The sequence below is a fragment of the Kogia breviceps genome, chromosome 17 (assembly GCF_026419965.1).
Source record: "Kogia breviceps isolate mKogBre1 chromosome 17, mKogBre1 haplotype 1, whole genome shotgun sequence".
NCBI classification, from domain to species: domain Eukaryota; kingdom Metazoa; phylum Chordata; class Mammalia; order Artiodactyla; family Physeteridae; genus Kogia; species Kogia breviceps.
The window spans coordinates 11,428,975-11,456,507 of NC_081326.1; the positions used below are offsets into that span (position 1 = coordinate 11,428,975).

The 27,533-nt window shown below is 37.1% G+C and overlaps 1 protein-coding gene across 1 annotated transcript; it reads right to left on the bottom strand.

The window, feature by feature from the left end:
* Positions 1–27,494, bottom strand: VCPIP1 (valosin containing protein interacting protein 1). Its single transcript, XM_059042588.2, has 3 exons — positions 24,484–27,494; positions 15,084–15,170; positions 1–5,247 (listed from the first exon to the last, which is right to left on the bottom strand). Exons 1-3 carry the CDS (start codon positions 27,194–27,196, stop codon positions 4,379–4,381), a joined length of 3,669 nt encoding a protein of 1,222 aa, XP_058898571.1. The 5' UTR covers positions 27,197–27,494; the 3' UTR covers positions 1–4,378.
* Between the last annotated feature and the right edge of the window lie 39 nt (positions 27,495–27,533).

Sequence of the window (27,533 nt, forward strand, 5' to 3'; positions counted from 1 at the left end):
TTTAGAGATGGTAGAACATCTATACTATTTTATTGAACAGTTAAAGCACTTGCTATTTAATTTTTTTCTAAATATTTACACTATTACACTTATTTTTACATATTCTTAATAACATTTCCCTCTAAAAAGCAGACTCTCCAGCTCTTGGCACTAATTCTTAAAGTCAGATAAACCTGAAAATACTGACAACCTTTTCAGTCCTTTATTGCTCTACCACAGGCATAAAAGCTCAGGAAGGGACTTGTGCATTCTAAAGAAAAGTATGCAATACCTTAAAATTTTTAAATACTAAGTAATTGATACAAGCAGATAACATCAACTAAAACTTTTTTTTACTAGTTTTCCTTTTCTTTTACAAGAGAATAATCATCGTATTAATATTATACTACAAAAGCATGTAGACTCCATAATTTAAAAAGTTAAATGTCAGATATACAAGTAATGGCATTTTCTCCGATAATTCACAATTTTTACAATTTCTGCTATTTTGGAGCAAACATTAAAATTCCCACAATTTAAGTATCATTAAATATGAATTGAAACACTTAGCATCTCAAAGAATTATTAAGAATGGCAGAACTTACAGTTAACTACAAATCTTACATTGGTGATATAGCCCCTTTTGTTATTTCTTAGGTAAACATTCTACTGTGGTATGTTTTCAAGTGAATAGTTCTGGTTTGAAAAATTAATTATATTGAGAAGAGCCTTGAGGTTATGTAATTTTGTTAAATTACATGATAACCTGGAGATGTAGGATAGGTCTACCCCAACTTACTTTAGAGTATGTATCTCACTACTACTGTTATAAGAGGTGATTTTAAATTCATATTAAGATGAGTGGAGTTTAATCTGATTTTGCAAAGGCTTTTATGAAAATCTTAATATGGAAACCTTGTTTTGAGAACCATGAATCTCTCAATATCTGCTCTGCAGTATTTTGTCTGGGCCAATTAAAATTCCTGTTTGAAAAATGAAGACCAAATGGTATTGATATTCTGAAATAAACATTTTATGATATTGTCACTATATTGACCAAAGCTTAACTAAAGACAGAAGTTGTAAGTTTATTTCATACTTAAAGGTTGGTTAGTAGTGAGGTCTAAATTTTTTAGAGAAATGTTCACCAGCAGCCAGTTATTAGTAGGTAACTACATAAAATAATACTGTTATAAACTTTGCAGTTAGTAGCTAACATGTGATGTCAGTACAATTCTCAGAAACCTGTCATTAATATGTGAGTTGCTAGCAAGTGATCTTCCCTGAGGTAAGAAACCATATGCAAAAGTTTGCTAATTTCCAATAAAGTTAGATTCTTAAAAATAATGGCAATCAGGACCTGTGTGGCTGGGAATCACAGATGCATTTCAGGTTGTTATCTTAATTGCAAGCAGTAGGCTTGACTGCAAAAACGAAACTAAAAATCATCAGAAGATACAAAGCAAATTTCAGTCAATAGCACTTGCTAAATTTCTCAGGTCTTGAGCTTAACATTTTCCAATAAAATACCTGAAATATAGTGAAAGGAGGGGAAATGGGACTTAGGCTTGCTCTTTAACTAGTTCCTGAGTAACCATTCCCTTGGAGTTCATTATATTCTAGCTCATAATATTTGACAGTGTCTTGTTTTCTTCAATTTCAACCAGTTTCTCACAACCAGTATTCTAGACACACGACATCTTCAACTCTACCTGGACTTTGGGTCATATATTCAACCTTGGTATGACTAACTATAAAATGGATTACTGAAGAAAAAAATTTATAATTATACTTCAATTTTCAGTTAAACACTACAAATAGAATTTAACTATAGGACTGAATTAGAGTTATAACGTTACATGTAGGGCTAAGAAAATATTTCAACTAATTTATGATCCCTAGCTTGGACTCAAAGTTGCGATGTACTGGTAGTACTAAAATGGTAGTACTAAAAAAAAAATCATTCCTATAATTATGTATTTGATTATGATTACCATCTGGAAGGGCAAACGATGATAGTCAAGAACTTAAAGAAATTCTGCTCTACAACTTTTTTGTGAAGATGATACCTGCCCACTTCTCAAAAACCATTAATTACTGCAACCAAATTTCAGCTGATCTAAAATAATTTCAAGAAACCTGACCATTCTCAGAATCAAGCCTTTTGTTCTTTATCAAGGGAGAACCCAAACTATTATTATAATGTTCACACCTAACCAGCTTCTAAACAGCACTGCTCTGGCAAGAGAAATTAATAGTGTTGTCAGAGATTAGCCTGCCTTCTAATGTTCACAGGTGCATTCTAGTTTGACTAAATGCAAGTATTTAATAGGGAGATAAAATGTGCATCTGATATTTTTACTTTATGCTATGAAATTATATTTGTCAGTTATTAACTAAACATACCGAGCCACAGGTGAAGAAAATATTTGTTAAAAGGTGATTATATCATTTGCCTGGAAGCAATGCATTCATTTGTTAACCAGTTTTCCTGTATTTAAAAAAAGTATGTGGTGGTGGAGGGGTGGGAGGGTGTTCAGTGGCTGAAAAAAAGCCAAAAATAATTATAGTGGTTAGTGATATTTGTAATTTTTAATTTAACACACAGAAGTCACCTGTACTAACCAAATGGGAAATATCTGGTAGCTGCAGTTCTTTATGCAAAACTAGTACACAATATAAAAGTTCTAAAATTTCCTTATATTTATAGACATAGAGAGAGGTATCTGAAAGAATTTAGAAGAATGGAGACAGAATATGGTTTTTAAAATGTGATAATGTGATAAAACTAACCCAAATATGTATCTTGCTCAGATATCACCTGCAAAATGTCTAGAGTCCCCATTCTTTCCCTATTCAAAATAAAGTAGTTAATTTAATAAGTGGATTCTGTCAGAGATACTTTCATAGAAAGAAACCAAAAACTCCCTTATTTGGAAACACAAGTTAAAGTTCTGTCTATATTCCTTATAAATCAACAGGTTGACATTTTTAAACACCTGATAATATAATTTCTGATGTACATTTTCTTGAAATGCAAACGGTTCTGCATCTGTTACACGAGCAAACAGAGACAGCCAGGCTTTGAATGCTCTAGATAAGAGATTGTATTAACATACATTTTGTCTTTCATCCATTCAAATTCAACTTAATTTCAGCGAACAGAGGAAAAAAAGATGGATTAACGTGTACATTTCAGAATACAGATTTGCAGAATAGGATAAAATAGTGCAATACCAGTCTCAGGATAAACATTCTTTAAGGAGTAAACATGAAAGCTGCTTCTTGAGGAAACTGGCACTAAAGATTTGATGAATACACTATTTAAGCAAATGCCCGGTTGATCAGGGTATGACGCAGTCAAATTTGCATCCAAATCCAAGTGAAGCCAACAAATGAAGAAAATCTTATGGATTCTAAGAAAAAAGGGAAACATTTTTGGTTCAAAGGGGCTCAAATACATTTAGCATATACAAGCTTAAATACCATTGATCAAAATTGTAGAACAATGTAACTCATTCATAAAGATAAATTCTTATTTATAAATGCTCTGTGAATCTGACAAACTCTGAAAATTAGAGATTAACTACTGCTACCATTATTTTTATTATTTTCTACCACACTTTGCAATCAACTTTTATGCAAGATTAAAGGACAAAAATCTGGTAGTACTTGACCAGGCCAAGATTCAAAATAATGGTAACATATTATCAACAACAGAGCACACAATTGGCTGTGTTGGCTCAGACAGCAACAGTACTGAATCACATTGACTTTATCATTCTAGAATAGTTATCTTCCCCTATCCTTGCTCAAATCAGCAAAATGTTCTATCATTACACTACATCCTCAAGATAGTTTCACCAAGAATATGTATCTCTATGAATGTGTTCATGTTCACAGAAGTGTCAGGATCCCAGTGTCTAATATATCCTTTTATGAATTTCAAGATACAATTCAGATAACCTTCAAATTTACATAAATCCTTTGACACGCTAATAAATATGTGGAATGGTTACCCTGATGACATCAGCATTAGCAAAATCTTATTTCCCCCAGCCCTAGCCTTTTCAGAAATCAAACAGATGTAGCAAGAGAATTTTCATGTTTTAAACATTAAGACTTTCATGGAATTAAAATTACAGTGAACCACATATATGGAAGAAAGTCATCTCTGCAGATCTAGTAACTAATTTATAGGAATTCAGAGCCAGCCTGGGCAGCAGTATATTAAAAGCTATTGCCAATCACACACTTGCTATCATGCACTGAATAACAAGATATAATCTCTGAATTATATACGTACAAGATTTTTAATGACTAATCAAGTTATGTGGCCCAGCCAACAAATACTACATGTTCACAATAAACATTCTGCCTTTATTAGCCTCTAATTAAATCAAGAGTGATCCATTGGCTCAGTTGTGTTTGTCATCTCAGCATCTTGACTATCCATCTCTTCAGGCTCCTCCACGGAATTTCCCTTTTGTGCTTTTGACCTTGTAGCAAATGCTGCTCCCAGGGCCTCCGCCACACGGCCATCAGTTGTTTCCGTGTTCAAATTTTCAGTGCCACCAGTTAGAGAAAAAGATTCAGGTACGCCAGTCTGAAGACTCCCAGATTTCACGGAAGAACTCACAACTTCAACTTTCCTTTGAGGAAGATCAGACGGTGACGGCTCTGTACTTTGATCCCGCAAGTGCTTGTCCATAGACGCCTGAATGGAAGAAACCATTTCCTGCAATTTTTTTCGCTGGGCCTCAACCATATCAGGATCAAGCTGCCTGCTGTCTCTCATTGTAACTACTCCAGGAGCTATTCGAATAAGCTCACTGTTACTAGGAGCAGCTGTGAATACAGAAGGCTCTGTTTTAATGGAACTACTAAAGTGTGTCCCTGTGGTCTGCTTCCTTACAACTGGAGTTTCCCTAGCTCTTGGCTCAAGGTGTGGGGTACTGGATGCAGTTCCTAGAGAATGCCCTTTTCCCTGAAACGCAGTTATGTTATGAAGCTGCTCGGATTTCTTTTTCACTACTCCACCACTACCTAGTTTTAATAACCCATGTGAGGGACTTGACTCCCTACTTCTTGTCGTAGCCTCTGCTCGAACCTGACTTACAGCCTCTTTGACTAAATCTTCGACATCAGGACCGATGGGGAAATGTCCTGCAGCATCCACACACAACTCCAGCCTATCTTCAGAAGCATTATAGACAAAGGTTTTGCCAGGCAGATGTGGAAAAGTGCAATGCTTGCCATCAGCCATACCTAAGAGAGGAAAAAGAATTTAACATATTACAATCTTACTTGAAAGGTGTAGTAAAGACAATTATAATTGAAATAGTAAATTTCCAATAATCATTTACAGGTAAGAGCTTTCAAAACAAAATTAATTAGCAAATAATTTATTACACTTATTAATAGAATTTAATGCTATTACAAAAAAAGAAATACCACCATAAACCTTAATGTAGTTTCCCAGGGGATTTGAAAAATATATATCATTAACCTATCACAAGGTTAGGAAAGTTAGGCTTGAAACAAACAGCTTGCATAAGAAAAACACTAGCAAAAACACTAGCAACACTAGCAATTGTGTTAGTAAAGCATTTGCTTATAGTAAAGCAATAGGAAAATATACTCTCATTTAGTAAAATTCAAATTATAAACTTTAAAAATACCTATAAGGGCAAAGTGTTGTATACATATGTTGCTCAGTGTGTTGATTTAAAAATCATAAATGATTCTATTAAATTACAGAATACCAGAATAAAAGTTTTCTCTGTGTGTATATATGTATTTCTCAAATATATAAAAGTATGAACTTTCAAAATAAGATACTCCATATTAAAGTAGTAGGTGTGGAGGCACATTTAGGAAAGCTAGGATTAAGGCACTGTGACTTAAGTATAACTGGAAGAACTGACATTTGGTTACAATAGACTAATAACATCATATTCAATTCAATTCCTTTGAAATAGTTGTTCTTCATGTTACAACTCTTATTCCTCTCTGGCAGATCAGAGCCACCAAAACAAGAGTGAGTTATGGATGCTCTTCAAATGGCCCAGTGCGATATACTTTCTCACAGTCAATGCAGCAGTAGAGGGTGCAGGCTTCCCTTTATTTTCTAGCTGAAGAGTTTGGTCTCACTACATGGTATTTCAAATTTTTATACTTTTTCCAGCCTGGGCATAAAAATATTGCATGTGTGTTTTAAGCTATCCAATATCTTTACATTTTAAGTATAGACTCCGAATATGCAAAAATAAGCGTTTTCAAGTTTTATGAAACCACAGATTTTCTGTTTAAAAAATGAACTTTTAATAATATATGGGTATGTTTATGGCAAAATATAAAGGCAAAAGCAAACTAGTTTAAAATGAATGAGACTGTTAGTAAGTACTACAGAAATTCAGAGAGGGGAGGATGAGTAAACTCTGGAATGCTTTGTGGGCACTTAGGTCTCTCTCCAGTTTTGCAGGTTATTAAGAATAATCCCTTCCTCTCTGAAAAAAGCTACGGAGTGGTTCTAATGTATCTTACTGTGAATATTCCAAATAATCAGAGAAAAAAACAACTTCAAATGAATAAATACCATATAGTAAGTTCAAATAAACATTCATTTCAGTGCTAAGTGAAAATCTAACGAGAATTTCCTCTTGGCACATTTTTGGCAGAGAGAACTGACAAAAACAGACGTACAAAAATTAAAATCAGAGATGTCTAAATAGTACCTTTAAGAGTACAACCCTTAAATCAGTTTACCTTCTACCAATTCCCTACCTCAGAGATCTGTAAACCATAGCTCAGGAAACAAAGGTAGCAAAAAAGAGAATTTTGAATGGTAAGGCCAGGGATGCCCCAAGGAAAAGCTTTTAAACAATCATTTGAATAGATAACAACTACTGAGCCTCACTATATGCCAGGAGCTAAAGTAGACCCTGAAGATTCAAAAATAAAATGTAGTTCTTAGGAGATGGAGATAAGTGTCAATAGACAATTATAATGCAATCAGGTAAGTATAACAATGAGTATAGTACTTATTTCACTAATTATTTGAGGATTATATGAGAACACATGCAAAGCACATACCACAGTGTAATATACATCATGCAGTCAATAGTTTTAATTTCTATATTAGATCACAAGGTTTTGTAATCATTTCCAGGCTGCTACTGTGATGCTTTTCCTTGGCTATCCCTGGAAAGAATCATAGTCCCACACGTTTATCACAGTATTATTTACAATGAAACACTGGAAACAATCTAAGCTTTCAACAAGAAGAGAAGGGTTAAGAAAATTACAGTCTATCTACCTGACAGAAGTAATATGCAGCTATTAATACTGATATAAATAAGTAACCTATGATGCCTCATTTATACAGTAAAATATGCATGATACAGGAAAATAGCAGGAAACAAATCTAAGTATTGTAATTACAATCATGCCCAAAAAATGCATGTATAAGACAAGTATTTAGCAATTATAGGTGATGTTCCCCATTTCTATAGTTTCTAGACTTTTTACATTATTAAAAACTTTAAAATATATGTTGAAAAATCAATACAAATACTGTGTTGTGATTAAACAATCATTTCGGTTTTATATAACTTATATAGTCCTTTGAATTTTAAGAATCAAGGTGTATTAAAATTTCTATATCATATATCAACAATTCTATTGCACACATACACCAAAAGACATGTATAATAATATTTATAGCTACATTCTTTCTTACATCAAAAAACTGGAAACTACCTAAAGTGCATCAGAACAATAGATGAATTAATTTAAAAATACCTTTCCAAACATAAAAAATAGGAATATCAAAAGTCTATTTGTTATATTGGGCAATATGTCTGTTCAAATGTAGATACAACCATCTATCTGTTAGGGTGGATTTGAACAAAGTAAGAAAATTATGTTCTTTTCCAATTTTTGGAGGGTATGGGTGTATGTCTGGGGATGAGGAGGGCTTGTTATGCTTTGATTCTTTGACCACGGGATGATAATGATTTGCCACATGAATCTGTCCTAAAAATAGTGGTAACATTTTACCACAAATATTAGATGAAATTATATTTTGAAAGGTAAAATGCTTTTCTGATGGTGACCCATTTCAAATGGCTGTTTTATGGTCAAAAATTTTTTAAATAATTCTGCAAATAACAGCTGGGATTCTAATAATAATAATAATAATAACAAACATTAGCTAAGTATTTATTAGGTACCAGGCCCTTTGCTAACTGCTTTATGTGCACAATCTCATTTGATCCTAATAATAACCCCGAGATTATCATACCCACTTTACAAATAGAGAAACCGAGATTTAGAAGTCACACAGGAATAAGTAGTAGAACCAAAATTTAGTATCAGATGTTCCTACTCCAGAGCTCTAAACTCCCTCCTAATAAGAATAAATACCACAGGTAACATTTAAAAAATATAATTGGCTCTATTGACATATAATTCACACACAACTCACCATTTTTAAGTGTACAGCTGAATGTTTTTTAGGATATTCAGAGTTGTGTAGCCATCACCACAATCACTTTTAGAACATTTTCCCAGAAAGAAACCCTGAACCCATTAGCAGTCACTCCCATTTCCGCCCCAACCCCATTCCCAGCCCTAGGCAACCACTGATTTACTCTCTCTGTCTCTCTAGGTGTGCCTATTCTGTCATTTATATGACTTTTCATATAAGTAAAATAATACAATATATGGTCTTTTGTTTCTGGCTTGTTTCATGTAGCATAAGATTTTCAAGGTTCATCAATGTGGTCTGTATCAGTACTGCATTCCTTTCTATTGCCAAGTAATATTTCATTGTATGATATATCACATCTTACTTATCCAATGTCTAAGTTGATAGACATTTGCATTGTTTCCAGTTTTGACTACTATGAATAATGCTATTATGAACATCTGTGTACAAGTTTTGTGCGGACATGTTTTCATTTCTCTCGGGTATACACCTAAGAGTGAACTAATGGGTTATCTAGTAACTCCATCTTAAATCTTCTGAGCAACTGCCAGACATTTTTCCCAAGTGGCTGCACTAGTTTACATTCCCACCAGGATTTCCTTGCCCACCATTCTTAATATCTGTCTTTTTGATTACAGCCTTGCTAGTGAGTATGAAGTACTATCTCATTGTGGTTCTGATTTGCATTTCCCTATGGTTAATGATGTTGAGCATCAGTTCATGTGCTTATTGGCCATTTATGTATTTTCTCTGGATCCTTTGCCCATTATTAACTGGGTTGTCTTTTTACTGCTGAGTTCTTTATATTCTAGACGCAAATCTATTATCTGATATATAATATGCAAAATTTTCTCATTCTGTGAGTTGTTATTTCACTTTCTTGTTGGTGTCCTTGCAGCACAAAAATTTGTTTTTATTTAGCTACTTTTTTGTTGCTTGTACTTTTGGTGTCATATCTAAGAAGATTTTGCTTAATGCAAAGTCAGGAAGTTTTATGCCTATGTTTTCTTCTAAGAGCTTTCTAGTTTTAGCTCTCATACTCCAGTTTTTTTTAATACATTTTGAGTTAATTTTGTATTTGGTGTGAGGGAGAGGTCAAACTTCATTCTTTTGCATGTGGATATCCAGTTGTTCCAGCCCTGTTTATTGATAAAACTATTCTTTCCCACATTAAATTGTCTTAGCATCACAGCTAACATTTTAAAAATAATTTCAAACCAAAACCAAAAAACTATTTAGAAAATAATCAAGAGCGTCATCCCCATACAACCCACCACAACCCTCCCACACACAAAAACAACTGAGGGAAGTTATTTTCAGTCCTATGAAAGACAGTGCACACTTACCCCAATTACTGGGAGCCCTATCATCAATCATAATTAAATAATAACTTAAAAAAACCCACTAACTGGGGCTTCTCTGGTGGCGCAGTGGTTGAGAATCCATCTGCCAATGCAGGGGACATGGGTTCGAGCCCTGGTCCAGGAAGATCCCACATGCCACGGAGCAACTAAGCCCGTGTGCCACAATTACTGAGCCTGTACCCTAGAGCCCACGAGCCACAACTACTGAGCCCACGTGCTGCAACTACTGAAGCCCACCCGCGTAGAGCCTGTGCTCTGCAACGAGAAGCCACTGCAATGAAAAGCCTGCGCACTACGACGAAGAGTAGCCCCTGCTCGCCGCCAACTACAGAAAGCCGGCACACAGCAACAAAGACCCAACGCAGCCAAATATTAATTAATTAATTAAAAAAAAAACATGAACTGGTATTGATATATTTCGGAAGGTAGGATGAAATGAAAGATGGAAAGTTAAAAAGAAAGGGATGCAAAAAAAGGCAGGGGGATGCTCAGAGAGAAATTTATAGCTTTCAATGTTTATATTAGAAAACAAAAATTTATAATCAATAATCTAAACTTCTACTTAAAGAAAGTAGGAAGTGCAAATTAAATCCAAAAGAAGCATACAAAGGAAAAAGTAAAAATAGCAGAAGACAAAGAAAATGAAATGAGGAAAACAATGGAGAAAACATATGAAACCAAAGCTGTTTCTTTGAAAAGATCAATAAAACTGATAAACCATTAGCTGGACTAGTCAGCAAAACAAGAAAGGCACAAATTGCCAATATCAGAAATGACAGAGCTATAGACCTTGAAGACATTAAAAGGACAGTATGGAAATATTATAAAGACCTTTATGCCAATAAAATTGATAACTTAGATGAAATGGACAGATTTCTTGAAAGGCAAAACTAACAAAGCTTATTCAAGAAGAAAGGCATAACCTTAAGAGCAGTCTATTATAGAAATTAAATTCATAGTTAAAAAACATCCAATAAAGAAAACTCCAAGCACAGATCGCTTCACTGGTGAATTCTACCATTTAAGAAAGAAATAATATCAAAGCTATTACAAAATCTACCAGAAAACAGAAAAGGAGTGGACACTTCCCAACTCTATTTTCTGAAGCCAACATTACCCTAATTAAACAGTCATTACAAGAAAACTACATATCATTATGCCTCATGAATACGGTCACAAAAACATTCAACAAAATATTAGCAAAGGGGCTTCCCTGGTGGCACAGTGGTTAAAATCTGCCTCTCAAGGCAGGGGACGTGGGTTTGATCCCTGGTCAGGGAACTAGACCCCACATGCATGGCGCAACTAAGAGTTCACATGCCACAACTAAGGAGCCCGGGAGCCACAACTAAGGAGCCCGCTTGTCTCAACTAAGACCTGGCACAGCCAAAAATAAATAAATAAAATAAAATTTTTTTTAATGGATTATAAAAAAAGAAAAAAAAGAATCCAGCATGTGACATTGGTTCAACAGTCAAAAATCGATCAATGTAATTCACACTATCAACAAACTAAAAAGAAAGCCCTTATAAGGTCATTTCAATAGATGCGGGAAAAGAGCACCTGATAATATTCAACATCCATTCACAATACTATAAAACCATCAATAAACTAGGAATAGAAGGGAATGTCCTCAACCTGACAAAGGGCATTTCTGAAAAACCTACAGGTTTGAATGCTTTCCCCCTTAGACCAGGAACAAGGCAAGGATATCCACTCTCACCACTCTATTCAACACTGAATTTATAGCCAGTGCAAAAAAGCAAGAGAAAGAAATAAAAGGCATATAAATTGAAAAGGAAGAAATAAAACAGTCTCTTATTTGCAAAAGACATAATGACCTACATAGACAATCCTAAAGGACCTGTTAAAAGCTACTAGACCTAACTTGTGAGTTTAACAAGGTCACAGGGTACAAGGTTAATACATAAAAACCAATCTTATTTCTGTGCACTAGCAATGAACAGGAAATTGGAATTTTTTAAAAAGCATCTTTTACAATAGCTTCCCCAAAACACAAAATATTTAGGTACAAAATCTAACATTGGATGTGCAAGAATTATATGCTAAAAATGACAAAATTTTGATGAGAGAAATTAGAGAAGACTTTTTTGCAGGAATTGGCAAACTGACTCTAAAATTTATATGGATAAGCAAAGCACCTAGAATGCTCAAAATAATTTTGAAAAAGGTTAAAGATGGAGGACTCATATTAACTAAATTTCAAGAATTACTATAAAAATATAGTAATCAAGACTGTGGTATTGGTGGAAGTAGAGACATATGGATCAACAAAATAGAAAAGAGATCCTAGAAACAGGCCCACATGAATAGGGTCAACTGGTTGTTTTAAAAGTAACTTTACAGATGTATATTCTGCATATAATTCACCTTTTTCAAGTGTATAATTCATGGTCAACTGATTTTCGATAAAGGTACCAAAGTAATTCAATGGATAAAGTATACCTTTTCCAACAAATGGTTCTGGAGCAATTGGCCATCCACACACAAAACAATGAACCTTGCCTCGTAACTTACAACATATAAAAAAAAACTCAAAATGGATCATACACCTAAATATAAAACCTAAAACTATAAAACTTATAGAAGAAAACAAAGAAGAAAATTTTTGTGACCTTGGATTAGGCAAAGATTTCTTGGATAGGACACAAAAAGTATGAATCACTAAAGAAATGATTGTTACATTGGTTATCAAAATTAGAAACCTCTGATCTTCAAAAGATAATGTTGGGAGAATGAAAAGACAAGTTACAACTGTGAGAAAATATATGCAAAACACTTATCTGATAAATGATGTGTGCCCAGAATATCTAAAGAACTCTCAAAACTCAAGTTTAAAAAAAATTCAGGGCTTCCCTGGTAGCGCAGTGGTTGGGAGCCCGCCTGCTGATGCAGGGGATACGGGTTCGTGCCCCGGTCCGGGAGGATCCCGCATGCCGCGGAGCGGCTGGGCCCGTGAGCCATGGCCGCTGGGCCTGCGCATCCGGAACCTGTGCTCCGCGGCGGGAGAGGCCACAGCAGTGAGAGCCCCGCGTACCGCAAAAAAAAAAAAAAAAAAAAAAAAAAATCCAACCAATTTAAAAATGAGCCAAGTAATAATAAGATAGCAAATAAGCACATGAAAAGATGCTCAATATCAGTTATTAGAGAAATGCAAATTAAAACCATTATGAGTAGTAATGTAAATCTATTAGAATGGTTTAAAAAACAAAAATCAATACTACCAAGTGCTGGAGGAATACAAAATGGTCCAGCCAATCTGGAAAATGGTCTGGAAATTTCTTATAAAGATGAGCATATACTTACCACATTACTCAGCAATCCCACTCCTAGGTATTTACCAAAGACAAGTGAAAACATACGTCCACACAAAGACGTGTACACAAATGTTTATAGTGGCTTTATTCATAGTAGCCAAAAACTAAAAACAAACTAAATGTCCTTCAATTGGTTATGGAATTTTTAATATGTGATACATACATACAATGGAATAATACTCAGCAATCAAAAACAAATAAACTACATGCAACCAGACGGATGAATCTCAAAAGCACTAGGCTAAAAACTGAAATTCACAAAATTTTTCTGTAAAGGGGCAACCTGGTAAATATTTTAGGTTTTGCAGACCATAAAATAGTCTCTGTCACAACTATTCAACTCTGCCATTGCACTGCGAAAGCAGCCACAGACAATATGTAAACATGAGTGTGGCTGTGTTCTGATAAAACTTTATGTACAACAGGCAGCGGTCCTGGTATGGCTCACAGGTAGGAGTTTGCCAACCCCTGTGCTCAATCAAAGAAGCCGGACACAGAAGGTTAAACTATATGGTCCCATTTATATGGTGATATGAAAAAGGAAAACATATAAAGACAAATCAAATCAGTGGTTGCCAGGGCCTAGGGGGAGAGGTAAGGGATTAATTAGAAAGGGGCACAAGGCGACTTTTTGGAATGGTGGAAATATTCTATATCTTGATTGTGGTAATGGTTACGTGACTATATATATTTGTCAAAATTCACACGCCTGTAATTCCTAAAAAGGGTGAATTTTACTGCATGCAAATTATGTTTCAATAATCCTATCTTAGGAAGGAAGGGAGGGAGGGAGGGAGAGAGAGAGGAAGATAGGAAGCAAGGCAACTGGCCAGCTGGCTATTCTTTGGTCCCCAATTCAATAAATCAAAAGACAAACCTTTTTTGAGACAATCAAAAATCAAGGAAATTTAAACACTGACTGGATAGTTGGTGATATCTTAAAAATTACTGTTCATATTTTTTAGATGTGATAATGGTATTATGGTTATTTTTTAAAAAGAAAAAAAAACAGTGCTTACTTTTAGAAATACATACTAAAATTCTTACAGATGAAATTATGTCTGAGATTTATTTTAAAACAGTCCACTTGAGATGGGGTAGGTAGAAATGTACTGATAATTACTGAACCTGGGTGGTAGGTAAATAGGGGTTCATTACATTATTCTTGCTACTTTTACGTGTTTGAACATTTCTACAATAGCCAAGTTGGGTTTTGTTTTTTTAAGAAGGAAAAAGAAGTGCATGAGAAAGAAAACAAACAAACATAAAATAGAGATTATGTACTTAATGTCTACAGAAGTCAGGTAGGTAAGAAAGTGAGATAAGCCAGAGTGATAAAGTCTGGGGCCAAAAGTACTCACATCAAATTTTTGATAAAACATATGGGGTCCAAACATACATACTGGCAACCTCTCTCTTGAAACTGTGAAGATACAGTTATACACTTGCACATATCTTTATAAACAATGTATACCCAATGTGAAAAGAGGTTAAATGTAAAGTGAGCTGTTTCCTAGAATCCAGAAAATACTGAGGTATATAGTGATCACAGTCAAAACACAACAAAAAAAAAACACTGTATTATCTGGTTCTGGGACAGTCACTAGCATTATAAACAAATCGGCCTCTAATTTCACAATTTGTCTTTAGTTGTTAAGGATCATATACATAATTTAAATGAGAAAACAGGAGAAAGAATGTGATAGGAGATTTTTAGTAATATTATAGCAGAAACATAGCTGACCATATCAGGATAATAATCCATTTTAACTAAGCAGACTGATAAAGAAAAATATGTACCTAATATTAACACTGGAAATAGTTTCAGAAGAATATTATCTGAACTTTCTTAATCTTAGAATAGCTTGAGTGGAGATATTATCTAAGAATAAAATCAGAAAGCAACTATACCCATGGTTTTCTTCATAATATTGTAGAATACGCCACCCTGCTGGAACATGTGAGGAAGCCCCTTTGCATAAGACCATACATCTTCTCCTGTAAAATAAAGATACAGTATTAGCAACTAACAAGAGAGTTCAACCCAGGCTTGCTTTAATATGGATTAGCCTTGAACAGAGATTGCAAGGCAGATCTCCTAAGTGAGTGATGCAGTCTGGTGTGATACAACATATAGGAAGCGATATGGAATGAGGGACCATGACTAGAAAATGCATGGCCCATCTAAAGATGGCAGCCATTGCCCAGTGCTGTCATGGAAGAGTAGAGGCCCAGTGTTTCAATATCAAATGGCATTTCAAGAGAAGCCAGAAATCCAGGTTTTTAATGTTTAATTCTCCCCCTTTTTTTTAATGGCTCCTATTTATTTGTTTGGTTGTTTGTTTATTTTTGGCTGTGCTGGGTCTTCATTGCTGTGTGCAGGCTTTCTCTAGTTGCAGCAAGAGGGGGATACTCTTCATTGCAGTGCGTGGGCTTCTCATTGCAGTGGCTTCTCTTGTTGCGGGGCACAGGCTCTAGGCGCGCAGGCTTCAGTAGTTGTGGCTCACAGACTCTAGAGCGCAGGCTCAGTAGTTGTGGTGCACGGGCTTAGTTGCTCCACGGCATGTGGGATCTAACCTGTGTCCCCTGCATTGGCAGGAAGATTCTTAACCACTGCGCCACCAGGGAAGTCCCCCCATTTTTACATGTAGGAACTAATTCAAAAATGTCTTTAAAGCTGCATGAGTCAATACTGGGCATATTAAACAAAATACATATGAAGACTCAATCCAGTTCAAAGTAAACTAGTATGCAACTGTGGACTAGAACAACAGATAAGGTTATAGAAAGATACTATGTTTTTAAAGTAGAATATAAAAAATATATTCTAGGGCTTCCCTGGTGGCGCAGTGGCTGAGGGTCCGCCTACCGATGCAGGGGGTGCGGGTTTGTGCCCTGGTCCGGGAGGATCCCACGTGCCGCGGAGCGGCTGGGCCCATGAGCCATGGCCGCTGAGCTTGTGCGTCGGGAGCCTGTGCTCCGCAACGGGAGAGGCCACAGCAGTGAGAGGCCCACGTACCACACACACACACACACACACACACACAAATATATATATATATATATATATATATATATATTCTATATTTAGGTTAAAACTAATAAAAACAGATGGAAAGAACTAGGGAGAAAAGTAAATAGGTAGACTGAAGATAAGTAATTAATGTATTTTGTTGTTGCAAAGTTGACTTTTTAAAATAGAAATTTAGGGGGGAAATGACCTATTGATGAGATTTAGAATAAACATTAGTAGCCCACAAAATAGCTATAAGCAACCCACTATTTCACAAAAACATATTTTTCAAGAACATCCTTTGACAGTGCCTATTATCAATAAGAAGTTTCAAATAAAAAGTTAAGAATGATAACCAGTGTTCAAGAAGTTAATAAAGAATGGAAGGAACATAAAAGTTACTTTGGGTTTCTGGAATATGGTTATTTTTGTTTCCTTATACTTTCATTATTTTCTAATCTGATAATGTATATGTACTGCTTTTACAGTCAGGACTTTTTAAAGTTCATTTTAACAAAGAAACGTTAACTTTTATCTTTCCTACTAGAGGACTACACTATTGGATCTGAGCTTTGAATGGAGGTTACTGATGAAGTGAATTAATCACTACGTACCCACAATCTCTCAGAGCTCTAACCCCTTCCCACACTGATAAACAGAAATGTGAATCTACATGGCTGTTGGCTGAAGTTGCTCAGTATATCAGTTTAAAGTATACAAATTTTAAAAGCCTTGGCACTTAACGTTTCAGTTAACTAGAACATTTACTTACACATGAACACTTCATTCACTAATGATACAGTACTGCTAGAATTGCCATTATTTAAGGGTGAATACAGAAATTTAATTTAAAATTTTGAATATTAATAAGAACTCCCGAACACAGAACGTTAATAACTTCTGACAGAAGTTCTGACCGCTTAATTTATCATTAAATTTTATTTGGATAAATTACTTCTATGGTGGTAATCTTTCATTTATTTATTATTAATGTTATCTTAAATGTACTTAGTATTTTATAAAATACTCTAGGATATCATTTATCAAATACTCTAGAATATCAAAACATATCAAAAACTTAGATGGTAGCACTTAATTTTTTTGGTCACAATCAAAATGGGTGCCAAAATAGTAAACTCCTCAGAACTGACCACCTAAACACTAGTAAGAAAAATGACATTTCTTAATATTGATACTTCACAAACCCGACTATTCCTTACTTAAGCAGGCAGAACTCTAAAAAGTAAGAACTCTATTGAACTGTTTATCAACCTTGTGTTTTCATTATCTACCTAAGAATTATTTTTAGCCATTATTTTCCTAATCTGCCTCGACCATTATATTTGCATACTACAGATATACTGTTTATCTGTTTATGTACTATATGTATATCTGTACTTTTTTCATTAAATAGAGTAAGATTTATTTTACTCTCCCCCAAGAACCAATTTTCACCCCCTTCAGACCTATATGGCCCCAGTGAGCATGGATACTCTATTGCTTTAAGGGAAGGATAGATATACCACCTAAATCTCTATGTCTACCCAGCTCTGAGCAGGCACTTCACATAATTTCATTTTCTCCTCCTAACTGAGCCCTATTTTACAGAAAAGGAAACAAGCCCAGAGAGTTTAAATAGTTCTCCCAAGATCAAACAGCTAGTAAGAGGCAAAGCCTGGATCTGAATCCTGTGTCTCCCTTCCACAGCTTATACCTTTTCCACTGATACTAAACCTCTACTAAAGGTCAAATCATCTTACAACAAATTTGGCAGAACTATCCATACTCTCTTCTTATAGAAATCCATGGCATCAACAACTGGTTGAAAGAAAAACTAGGCAAATTATTTCCTTTGGTATGTACACACTTCCACTGAAGTCATGTTTGTTGGAAACAGAACCAAGAAAAGGGATCAGAGATCAGGAAGCAAGGATTGTGACACTGCACAAGTCCCCCATCAGTCACAGATGGCTCTCTGCTACATTTCTCTCCATTCCTTCTACAGCTGACCTGGTTCAGGCCCATCTCCTGCCTGAAGCACTGCCGCCACCTCAAAATTGGTTTTCCCTCTAATCTTACTCTCCTCAAATCTCTCCTCCATACAGCCTTCAGAGTTAAACCTTTAATGGTTCCACCAAACCCTATGGTAAGTCCAAGCTCCTTTCTCACGGCATAAAAGGCAGCCTAAGATTCCTTACCCTTGCTCCTATCTCACAGCTCTCTCATCATATCCTAACTTGATTTCTACAAAGCAACACCACCAAATTGCTCCGGTTCCCCAAAGACCAGTAATAGCTATGTATTCTTTAAAACTCAATTTAGGTGTCACTTCCTCTAGGATTCTTCTTCAGTGGTGGTTAGGGAGGTACCTTCCTTGACGCTCCCATGCATATGAACACCACAGCCCTGATCACACCGCAGGTTAACTCAGTTTACTATTCTGTTTCCCCTTCTAGACCAGAAGCTTTTCAGAGTCAGGAAAAGGTCAGTGGCCTATTTCACTTTCTATTCCCGGGCCTGGCGCAATGCTGGAGAAATAGTAGCACTCAGAATTCGTGAAATGAATACTAGCATAAATGAGGTTTTTTCTTTTAATAATGCCTGAGAGATGTCCATGAAAAACTTAATTGAAGCAGCACAACGACAACTGCTCTTTAATGTTATATGGATAAAATGTTAACGAATGGTACCATTTGTACCTCTTCATGAATCTAATAAAACAAAATCATAGCAAAAACAAAGGTAAAGACTTTTAGGTACAAACTTGCAGTTATAAAATAAATAAGTGACAGGGATGTAACGTACAACATGGTGACCATAGTTAATAATACCATATTTGAAAACTGCTTAAAAAAGGGGGAGGGGGAATTACTATTCTACCATTTCATTGGAAAGCAAATTCTTAGAGAGAACAGGACTAGTTGGGTAAAGCATCTAACAAATACTATATTAATTCATATTTTTCTGTTAGTCTCCAATTAATTTTGCTTTATATTTCAACTGTTTCTTCATAGTACAACAGTAAAATACTTATGTTGAACATACTGTGTATGTATATAAATGTAGAAAAAAGTCTATACCACCACCATAGATAACCTCTGTTCAGACCTCGTCTTCCTTGAATCCTTCCTAATAGTCTTCAGTTCTCTCACCTGAACAGTAGTTATTACATATGGCAGTGATATTATGGATGTTTGTTCTTTTGGTTATCTAATTTTTTTCTCTTTAATAAGAGGTAATTTTTTTTAAGTATGTTAAAATTAAACATTTTAAAAATGTCATTGGTTTTCTAATTTTTACTACTAATAACAAAATCACGAGTTAAAAGTGAGTTTAAAAGGTCATCGTTCAGGGCTTTCCTGGTGGCGCAGTGGTTGGGGCGGGGGGTCTGTCTGCCGATGCAAAGAGCATGGGTTCGTGCTCTGGTCTGGGAGGATTCCATGTGCCGCGGAGCAGCTGGGCCCGTGAGCCATGGCCGATGGGCCTGCGCATCCGGAGCCTGTGCTCCGCAGCAGGAGAGGCCACAGCAGTGAGAGGCCCGTGTACCGCAAAAAAAAAAAAAAAAAAAAAAAAAAAGTCATCTTTCCAATTTTCTAACTTTAGATATTTAAAAAAGCAATTTGAAGTTTCAACAAGTGAGTAAATTTTAAAATCTAACATCTATATGAAATATATTATTTAAACAAAACAAAACAAATAAAAATTATATGAAATATATTATTAGGTTCCCCCCCAAAATACCTAAGTTAATTCTAAACTCAAGTTCCTATTACCATAAAATAAACTGACCAAAATGTAAATTTAAAGTAGGAACATGGGGCTGTTTCTACTAGAAGAATCCTAAAGGTCACAAACACACACACACACACACACACACACACACACACACACAGTCTGATTCTCTCTGGGGAGTGCAAATGTTAAAGAGAACTACTATATTCTACTTTATACATAATTGAGTTCTTGGAATTTTTAAAAATAATACCTTATAATTGAAAAAATGTGAAGGAAAAAAGAAATAGAATCGATGTTTAACTTAATCTTCAAAGTATGATATAAAATCACCATTTACAACATACATATTTACCTTAAGATACATCTATATGCATTCTTTTTATTTAACTTTATGACAGCTCCCCCATTAAAAATAAGCTGTCTACAAATCAACTGGAAGGGTTACCAGAGAGTATGTTAACAATAACATACTTAACAGATGAATTAAGTCCTATCTAGATTTGAAAGTGTCTTTCACCCAATATTTGAAGAAAAAATTCAAGATGCAATAATGATATTCAGACCCCATGTCATCTTAAAAATAAGTGTTTGAATACCACGTGTGATTTTGGAAAAGCCCAAGGCAGTTACAACATCAAGAAGTACTATGGGGCTTCCCTGGTGGCGCAGTGGTTGAGAGTCAGCCTGCCGATGCAGGGGACACGGGTTCGTGCCCTGGTCCGGGAAGATCCCACATGCCGCGGAGCGGCTAGGCCCGTGAGCCATGGCCGCTGAGCCTGTGCGTCCGGAGCCTGTGCTCCGCAACCGGAGAGGCCACAACGGTGAGAGTCCCGCGTACCGCAAAAAAAAAAAAAAATCACACAAGTTTCTCAACCCCTGAAAGGATGCTAACCTTTGTAAGTAAAGTGGGGTAAATATCTCACAAATAGCCTAATTCCATTACAGCAACTCTGACAAAGTATGCATAGAACTGACAAACCGTTTTTCACAAATCTGTCTTTATCTCTTGAAAGAGAAAATTAACTAAAAAGTTAGTGGAATACAATATTAATAAAAAAGAAATTAGCCCAGTATTTATGGTGGATGATGTACCACAAAATAGAATCCACAAAAAACAGGTCTATAAGAAAATTTAATTACATATTTTGCAATGCTAGAGTTAGAGTCACTCACATACTGTATAAAGAATGAAGATAACAGTCTGAAAAAATTGTTTAATAATGTCCAAGTGGTCTGGATAAAGCAGATTAAAATCTGTGAAATATTACAGGTAGAATACTGTTTTTTAATTTTAAACTACCATTGTTAGATTCAAAGTGACGAGTTCCATGAACTGAGCAAAAAAGATTGATGTACTCAGTCTCGTTGATACAAATAATAAGATATAAATTCTATTTAATAAATATCCTACTTAAAAACAGTAGAAAGGCAACACACACATCCCTGGCTCTCAAGAAGTCAGGCTATTTAATGAAGACACACAATCCTATCTATATATCTATATATCTCCCCCATACTTTTATAGCTTTCATCAACAGATCTCCAGCTTCCTTTTCTCTAGGTATAAAAATTATGAATGAAAACTAAAGTATGGGATGCCCTCAGGTGAGACCCTGCAGGTAAGCTTATGGAGGGCAAGGACCATGTCTCATTCATCTTTGTACCTACAGCACAGTCTCTAGCTCACAGCAGATGTTCATTTTGCTGACATAATCTGCATTCATTCATTCAACAAGCATGTACTTGGCACCTAATAAGTGCCAGGGCCTGTACTAGGTGGTAAAGTATTCATCGTTGAATAAAACAGGCTACTCTCTCTGCCTCTGTGGAGTTTATAATGGGGGAGGCAAATGAGTAAGTAAACCAACAAACAAGATAATGAAAATTTATAACAGGTGCTAAGAGGGAATTGAACAGGGTGCAGTAATAGAGTGGTTTAGCAAAGGTCTCTCAAACCCTTAGATAAGGGGGTCAGGAGACAACCTCTTTAAGAAAGTGGTATTAAAGCCTTAACCTAAGTGAGAAGGAGGCAGCTATCTGAACAGCAGAAAGCTTGATGAGCTATTTTCTAAACCAACATACCAGCAGCTTAGCTCACATTTGGTAACTCACAAAGTTATTTCTGCACTTTGAAATTTGCAATTTTCTAAATAAACCAACGCTTTCCATTTTTCAGCCCTCTCCAATCTAAACATCAAGAGTTCCTCAGCACTCTTTACACAGGGTTGTGTGTACTTACTTAGCTAACCCCAAACTGACATTTTTACAATGCTTAAATTTTGTGTCCGGAGTAGAAGTGGGGGACTTAAAGAAATGTGTGGGTTTGTAGGGGTGGCAACATAAATGCTGGAGGTGAAGAGGGAAGAGATCATAACAAGAAGACGTAATCTTGGTCAACTCATTGCAGTCCACAGTCCAGTGTGCAGATATTCAGGTCCAGAAACCTCAATCCAACCTCAAAAAGTGACTAACTGTAAATGAGAATTATATTTTACTAATTTTCATTATGAAACATATTATGCTGGCCAGACTTTTAGACTACTGAACATAATCTCACCTGTGCCAATTTATCAATCTACATGGAGAACACAGCCTTCCAAGTGAATATAATCCTCACCTGCACTCTCACCTGTATTATCAATACTTACATCAGGAAGCTAAATGAGTGATCAGACTAGATGCCTGGTGACTGTGGAATCAGTAAAGGGATTCAGATCTTTGAGCCAGGCCACCGTGAGAACTGATCAAATATTCCTGCCCCTCAATTGAGATTACTTTTCTAGTTACCAGAATTTTCACGAACCCCAGTTGATGTATCTCTTCCCCTTGTATACCAGTGTATAAACATTGCCAAATTCTGCTTTTCAACTCTTTTTCAGTGTTCAGTGCTGACCATCCATTCCATTTCTGCTGACACAGCCTTTCTTTGGATATGTTAATGTCATCTATTTAATTCAATCAAAAAAAAAAAAAAAAAACATTTCAAAGTGCCCACTCCCTGCTGGGCACCATACCAGGTGCTGAACATCCAAGGTTATATATGAGCCACATCCTCAAGAGTTCCTCTTCTATGAAGAAAGACCTCTTTTCCTGTTTTGACCTGGGATATTGTTGGTTTTCTTAAAAGTGCCTTCAGCACATATCTAAGTTTATCCATTCTGTTATTAATGATGTTATTAAATTTTCAGAGTTCTGGGAGTACTTTGCTGTTGCCCTATGTACCAACTACAAGGGGTATCTTGTGTATAGGAGGCAACTGAAGTACTACTAGGGAGTTAAGCAGCTTGCCTGAAATCACTAAATTAAAAAGTAGTGGAGCTGGAATTCAAATTCTAGGTCTTTCTCACTCCAAAATTCACAATCTTTTCCTTTATTCCACGCAGTCTCTAAGAAACTAAAAAATCTTAAGAGATAGAAAAAATGCAAAGTGCCTAGCTAGTACATTTCTTGACACAGCCCCCAATTCAATGACTATGTCTGCCAAAACAAAGTCAGCAATATTAAGTTATAAATGTGTATAGGGCTTTTAGATCCCCTATTAACTACTAGGCCCCCAAACTTAACAAGCCAGAAATAAATAATCTTCGTTTTGGAAGTTCAAGGCCCAATTCACTGATATTTAGTACCCTTAGAAAACACAATCAAAACACAGATCACTTTTCCAGTTGAAAGCTCTCATCTCAGCAAAAATAAGGCCCCTCTAATATGTAATATATTTCAATTTTACTTCTATTTCAAGCCTTAATTAAGCATTTAACAGTAATTTTAAAATAAAGATTAGCCAATAAAAATAATGTAAAAAGTACACCATTGGATTATTTCCCAAATCATCTAAAGCTTTAAATCATATATTTGATAATATATTTTCCTTTAATTTGTGTTGAATTTTTAAAAAGAAATGCTTCTTAAGCAACCTCATTAATATCTACCTCGGTTCCTTATGTTTCTCATCAGTTATAATAGTTCATTACAATTCATGGCACAAAGAGTCACCGAGCAAGGAAATTACTTAAACTCAAATCCTAATGTACAAATAAGAAAAATATGATGAACTGGGAAAGGGAGAACAGGAAATGGATGAGAGAGACCATTAGGTGGGAGTACAGTGAGCATATAAACCCAGAAACTGCAATTCATCAAACAGGAAGTCCTGAAATCACATGACACGCAGGAAAATGAAATTTAAAAATAAATGAAAAGGGACAAAGTGGGCAGGCTCAATAGAGCCAAAGGGGAAAAAATGAAAAAGCCTTTAAATGTATCCATTACAAGCCTATTCTTAAAAAAACAATTACAAGAATACGTTATATTTAAATAATCTGGTGACAATTAAGGGATTACTTTCACTTTCTTAGTTACCTTTTCCTAATATTTACTCAATAGAAAATCACATTAACATCTATCCACTGTCAAAAAAACGAAAGAAAATAATTTTCTTCTAAAATATATAATCAGATAGTTTTTACTATCTGATTATTACAGAGTTTTCCATGAAGACATCAGAAAAACTCAGTGTATTACATTCACAATTAAGAAATACTGTCTGAGTTAAATTGATCTTACCCATTAACGTTGCTAAAAGACACAAGGAGTACATTTCTTTGTCAGCTTGCTCCTGAAGTTCCTTAGATGACAGTTTACCAGTGACACCACTCTCTTCTTGTTTCACAGTGTGGGTCGAGTGTGCTGCCGCAGACTGACCCCCTTCGGCTTTACTTTTTAGAATCTCTATTGTAATTCTGTCACCATGCTGTAAAGGAACTGGCTCCTTTTCCATTCCTGCCTGGGGTGGCATTAACTCTTTAGGAGGAAAGCCATATCGAATACACTGTAAATATGGAGGAATGCTGAATTCTCTGGCTATGCTTTCCTGAAGTTCAAAAAACGTTGTTGAAGACTTAAGTGTAACCATGGACTGTCGTCCATCATTAGTTGTTATTCGGATCTTCTTCTCCTTAGAAGTGGTTGGTGAATAGGGAGCCTTGGTAGGGGTGGCAGGTGCAGAGGAAGGACCATCACGAACGGTACTGGGAGAAACAGTCCTGGGCTGCCCCTTTTGTTCTTGTTTTAACTTCTCTGTTTTCCGTTTTTGCATTACAGAAGCCTGTTCCGTAATGTTCTGTTGAATAGTTCTTTCAGTCTTACTCATGTTTAACTCCTCCTTGTGCAAAGTTTTTGTTTTCTGTCCGGTAAGAATAATTTTAGTTGGGAGCTGGGACTCTGACTCTTGTCCTTGTACGTCTCCAACTCTTTGGGCATGAGCACCATCTATATTTACAGGAGTATAATCATCAGGATTCTTTTTGGCAGTCTGATGCAATATAGTGTGGACAACTTTCTGAACTAGGATTTCACTCCCAAATTCACCGGGAAAGTGCTTGGTAACAAGTTTCATGGCAACATCGTAAACATTACTATTCAAAGACGCATCACTTTCATACTGGAACCAATATACTGTTTCTCTGACCACTCTTCCACCCCATTCCAAAGTAATAGGAAAAGCTTCTGGTAGATTGTCATACTCCTTACCATCCCAAAAATGTTTGAATCCACAACCACATTTGCCACCAGTGGACCTAGCATTAGTTCTGTCCCCATCCAAATACACAATAGATCCATCTCCTCTGACTCTTCGCACAGATGTGCCGTGGCACCAATTACAAGCTGTCAGGTTACTCAATCCGTAGTCTGGTACCAGAACATCTTTCACTGAATCATATGAGCAAACCAAATTGTTCAAGGGAAAGCTATAATTTTTGTCAGGCCTCAGCTGTCCATGAGTACTTTTCGCCAGGTTATACAGTTTCCCTCCCGGAGCCAACCACTCTGGAGGAACATGAAGTTCAGAAAGGGCACCACAGAGCAAACATTTGTGAAGGCGATTATCCATTACTGCTTTTTTAGCAGCTGCTGTGACTTCTTCAGGCTGAACTCCTATCACCCCTGTCCTCCTGTAGAAATACTGATGGACGTCAGCCACCAAACTAGGATGGATACCGTGTATGTCCATAAAGACTTCTTCCATAGCAGCAACAAGCCTAAGTAAGTATTTATCCTGCAAACTTCTGTCTCCTCCAATAACACAACCACCGTCCTCCTCAAGTTTGATGTACTTCTTAATGAGGTCCTGAGGCACACCCCATGCTTTAGGAAGCAAATTCATTGGCAGTTTGGGCAAAGCAGCCCCTTTTATGCCTACCAAGGGGATATAATGGTTTCTACCAGAGCTACTCCAGGCAATACAGATGGGTTTGTTCAAATGACCATCTCTCCCAGTGCACTTCTCTGCAGGGATGAGCCCTGGCAGAAAGGTGGCTGAATAATCACCAGAGCTTCGCATGCCACTGAGTGAATCTAACAGAATAATAGGGCGATGCAGCACGTTGGCAAGGCCAAATATGTGGATGTTCCTCAGGCCCAAGGGAACACCCTCAGGTGGTACAAACAGAGGGTCACACTCATTGATAATGTCCTCCCACTCAGCGGCATCAATGAAGTCATGGAACAGGGCTTGATATCGGGCCAGGTGCTGCTGAAAGTGCTGTTTAAGATTCTCTCTCAAGGCATGCCAGAAGAGCTCCCGGCCTACTAGAGCCCGGGACACAGCATGCACCAGGCAGTGTCCATCCCCATCCACATGCACTGGAATGAGGCATTCCTGACTTTTATTGGCCCGCTTGATGTCCTCAAGCGTGTCATGCAAATACAGGAGGCTTCCGGAGCGGTCCTTGCCATAGCCCACCGTGTTCACATGCTCCGGTTCGATGAGGAAGGCGCGGTCCCCCAGTAAAGCGCAATCGAACAGTTCGCCCTGGTTCATGTCCCGGAGAAGCTTAGCCCGGCCCGTCTGCTTGTCCATTCCGTAGCGAGCTAAGATGGGCGACAGCAACTTGCAGTGGTAGTTGGAAAGGCCCATCACCTTTACCAATTCCGTGTTTTTCTTGGGTGCCCCTGTCACCCCGAGCAGCGCGTTCCGCAGCAGGTTGTGCAGCACTACGTCCGGGTCGGTCACCTCCTCCACCCCCAGCAGCTGTTGCTGCTCGTGCCGCTGTCCGCACTCGGTACACTCGATGCTGACAGAACCGGAGGCCGGGAAGAACAGACGCGCCTGGCACTTCGGATCCGGGCAGCTCCCGGAGAGGATTCTCCGGTCTCTCCGCTTCGAGAGCACTCCCGGAGCAGCCGCCGCCGTCGCCGGCAGGGACGGCGGAGTCTGCGGAGCCTCTGGGGGAGGAGGAGGCGGCGGCAGCGGAGGCGGCGGCGGCGGCTGAGACATAGTTCTCGGCTCTCGAGTCTCGCTCCGCGTCCCAAGCGACCCTCAAAGGCTCATAGCCAGACCCCCGCCGGCCCGACTCGGTCTAGTTCAGGCCCAGGGCGAATCACTTTCTTTTCCCTACCAGCTCCTCCTCCTCCTAAGCGAAGGCGGAAGCACCAGACGTTGTTTCTCTTCTTACTTCTCCACTGCCGTAGCCGTTGCCCCGAACGTAACGGCCACCACCCTAGCCCGCACTCACACTCACTCGCTCTCGCTCTCTCTCCCTCAGACACACAGACATACACGCCCTCACTGAGACTGCGCAGGCGCACCTTTCGCTCTGCCCTCTGGGAATTAG

Coding starts and splice junctions, on each gene's coding strand:
- VCPIP1 (XM_059042588.2), bottom strand. CDS start 27,196: ATGTCTCAGCCGCCGCCGCCGCCTCCGCTGCCGCCGCCTCCTCCTCCC. Junction 15,171..24,483: donor TCTTTTAGCAACGTTAATGG/GTAAGATCAATT, acceptor TTTATTTTACAG/GAGAAGATGTATGGTCTTAT. Junction 5,248..15,083: donor TATTATGAAGAAAACCATGG/GTATAGTTGCTT, acceptor TTCCTCTCTTAG/GTATGGCTGATGGCAAGCAT.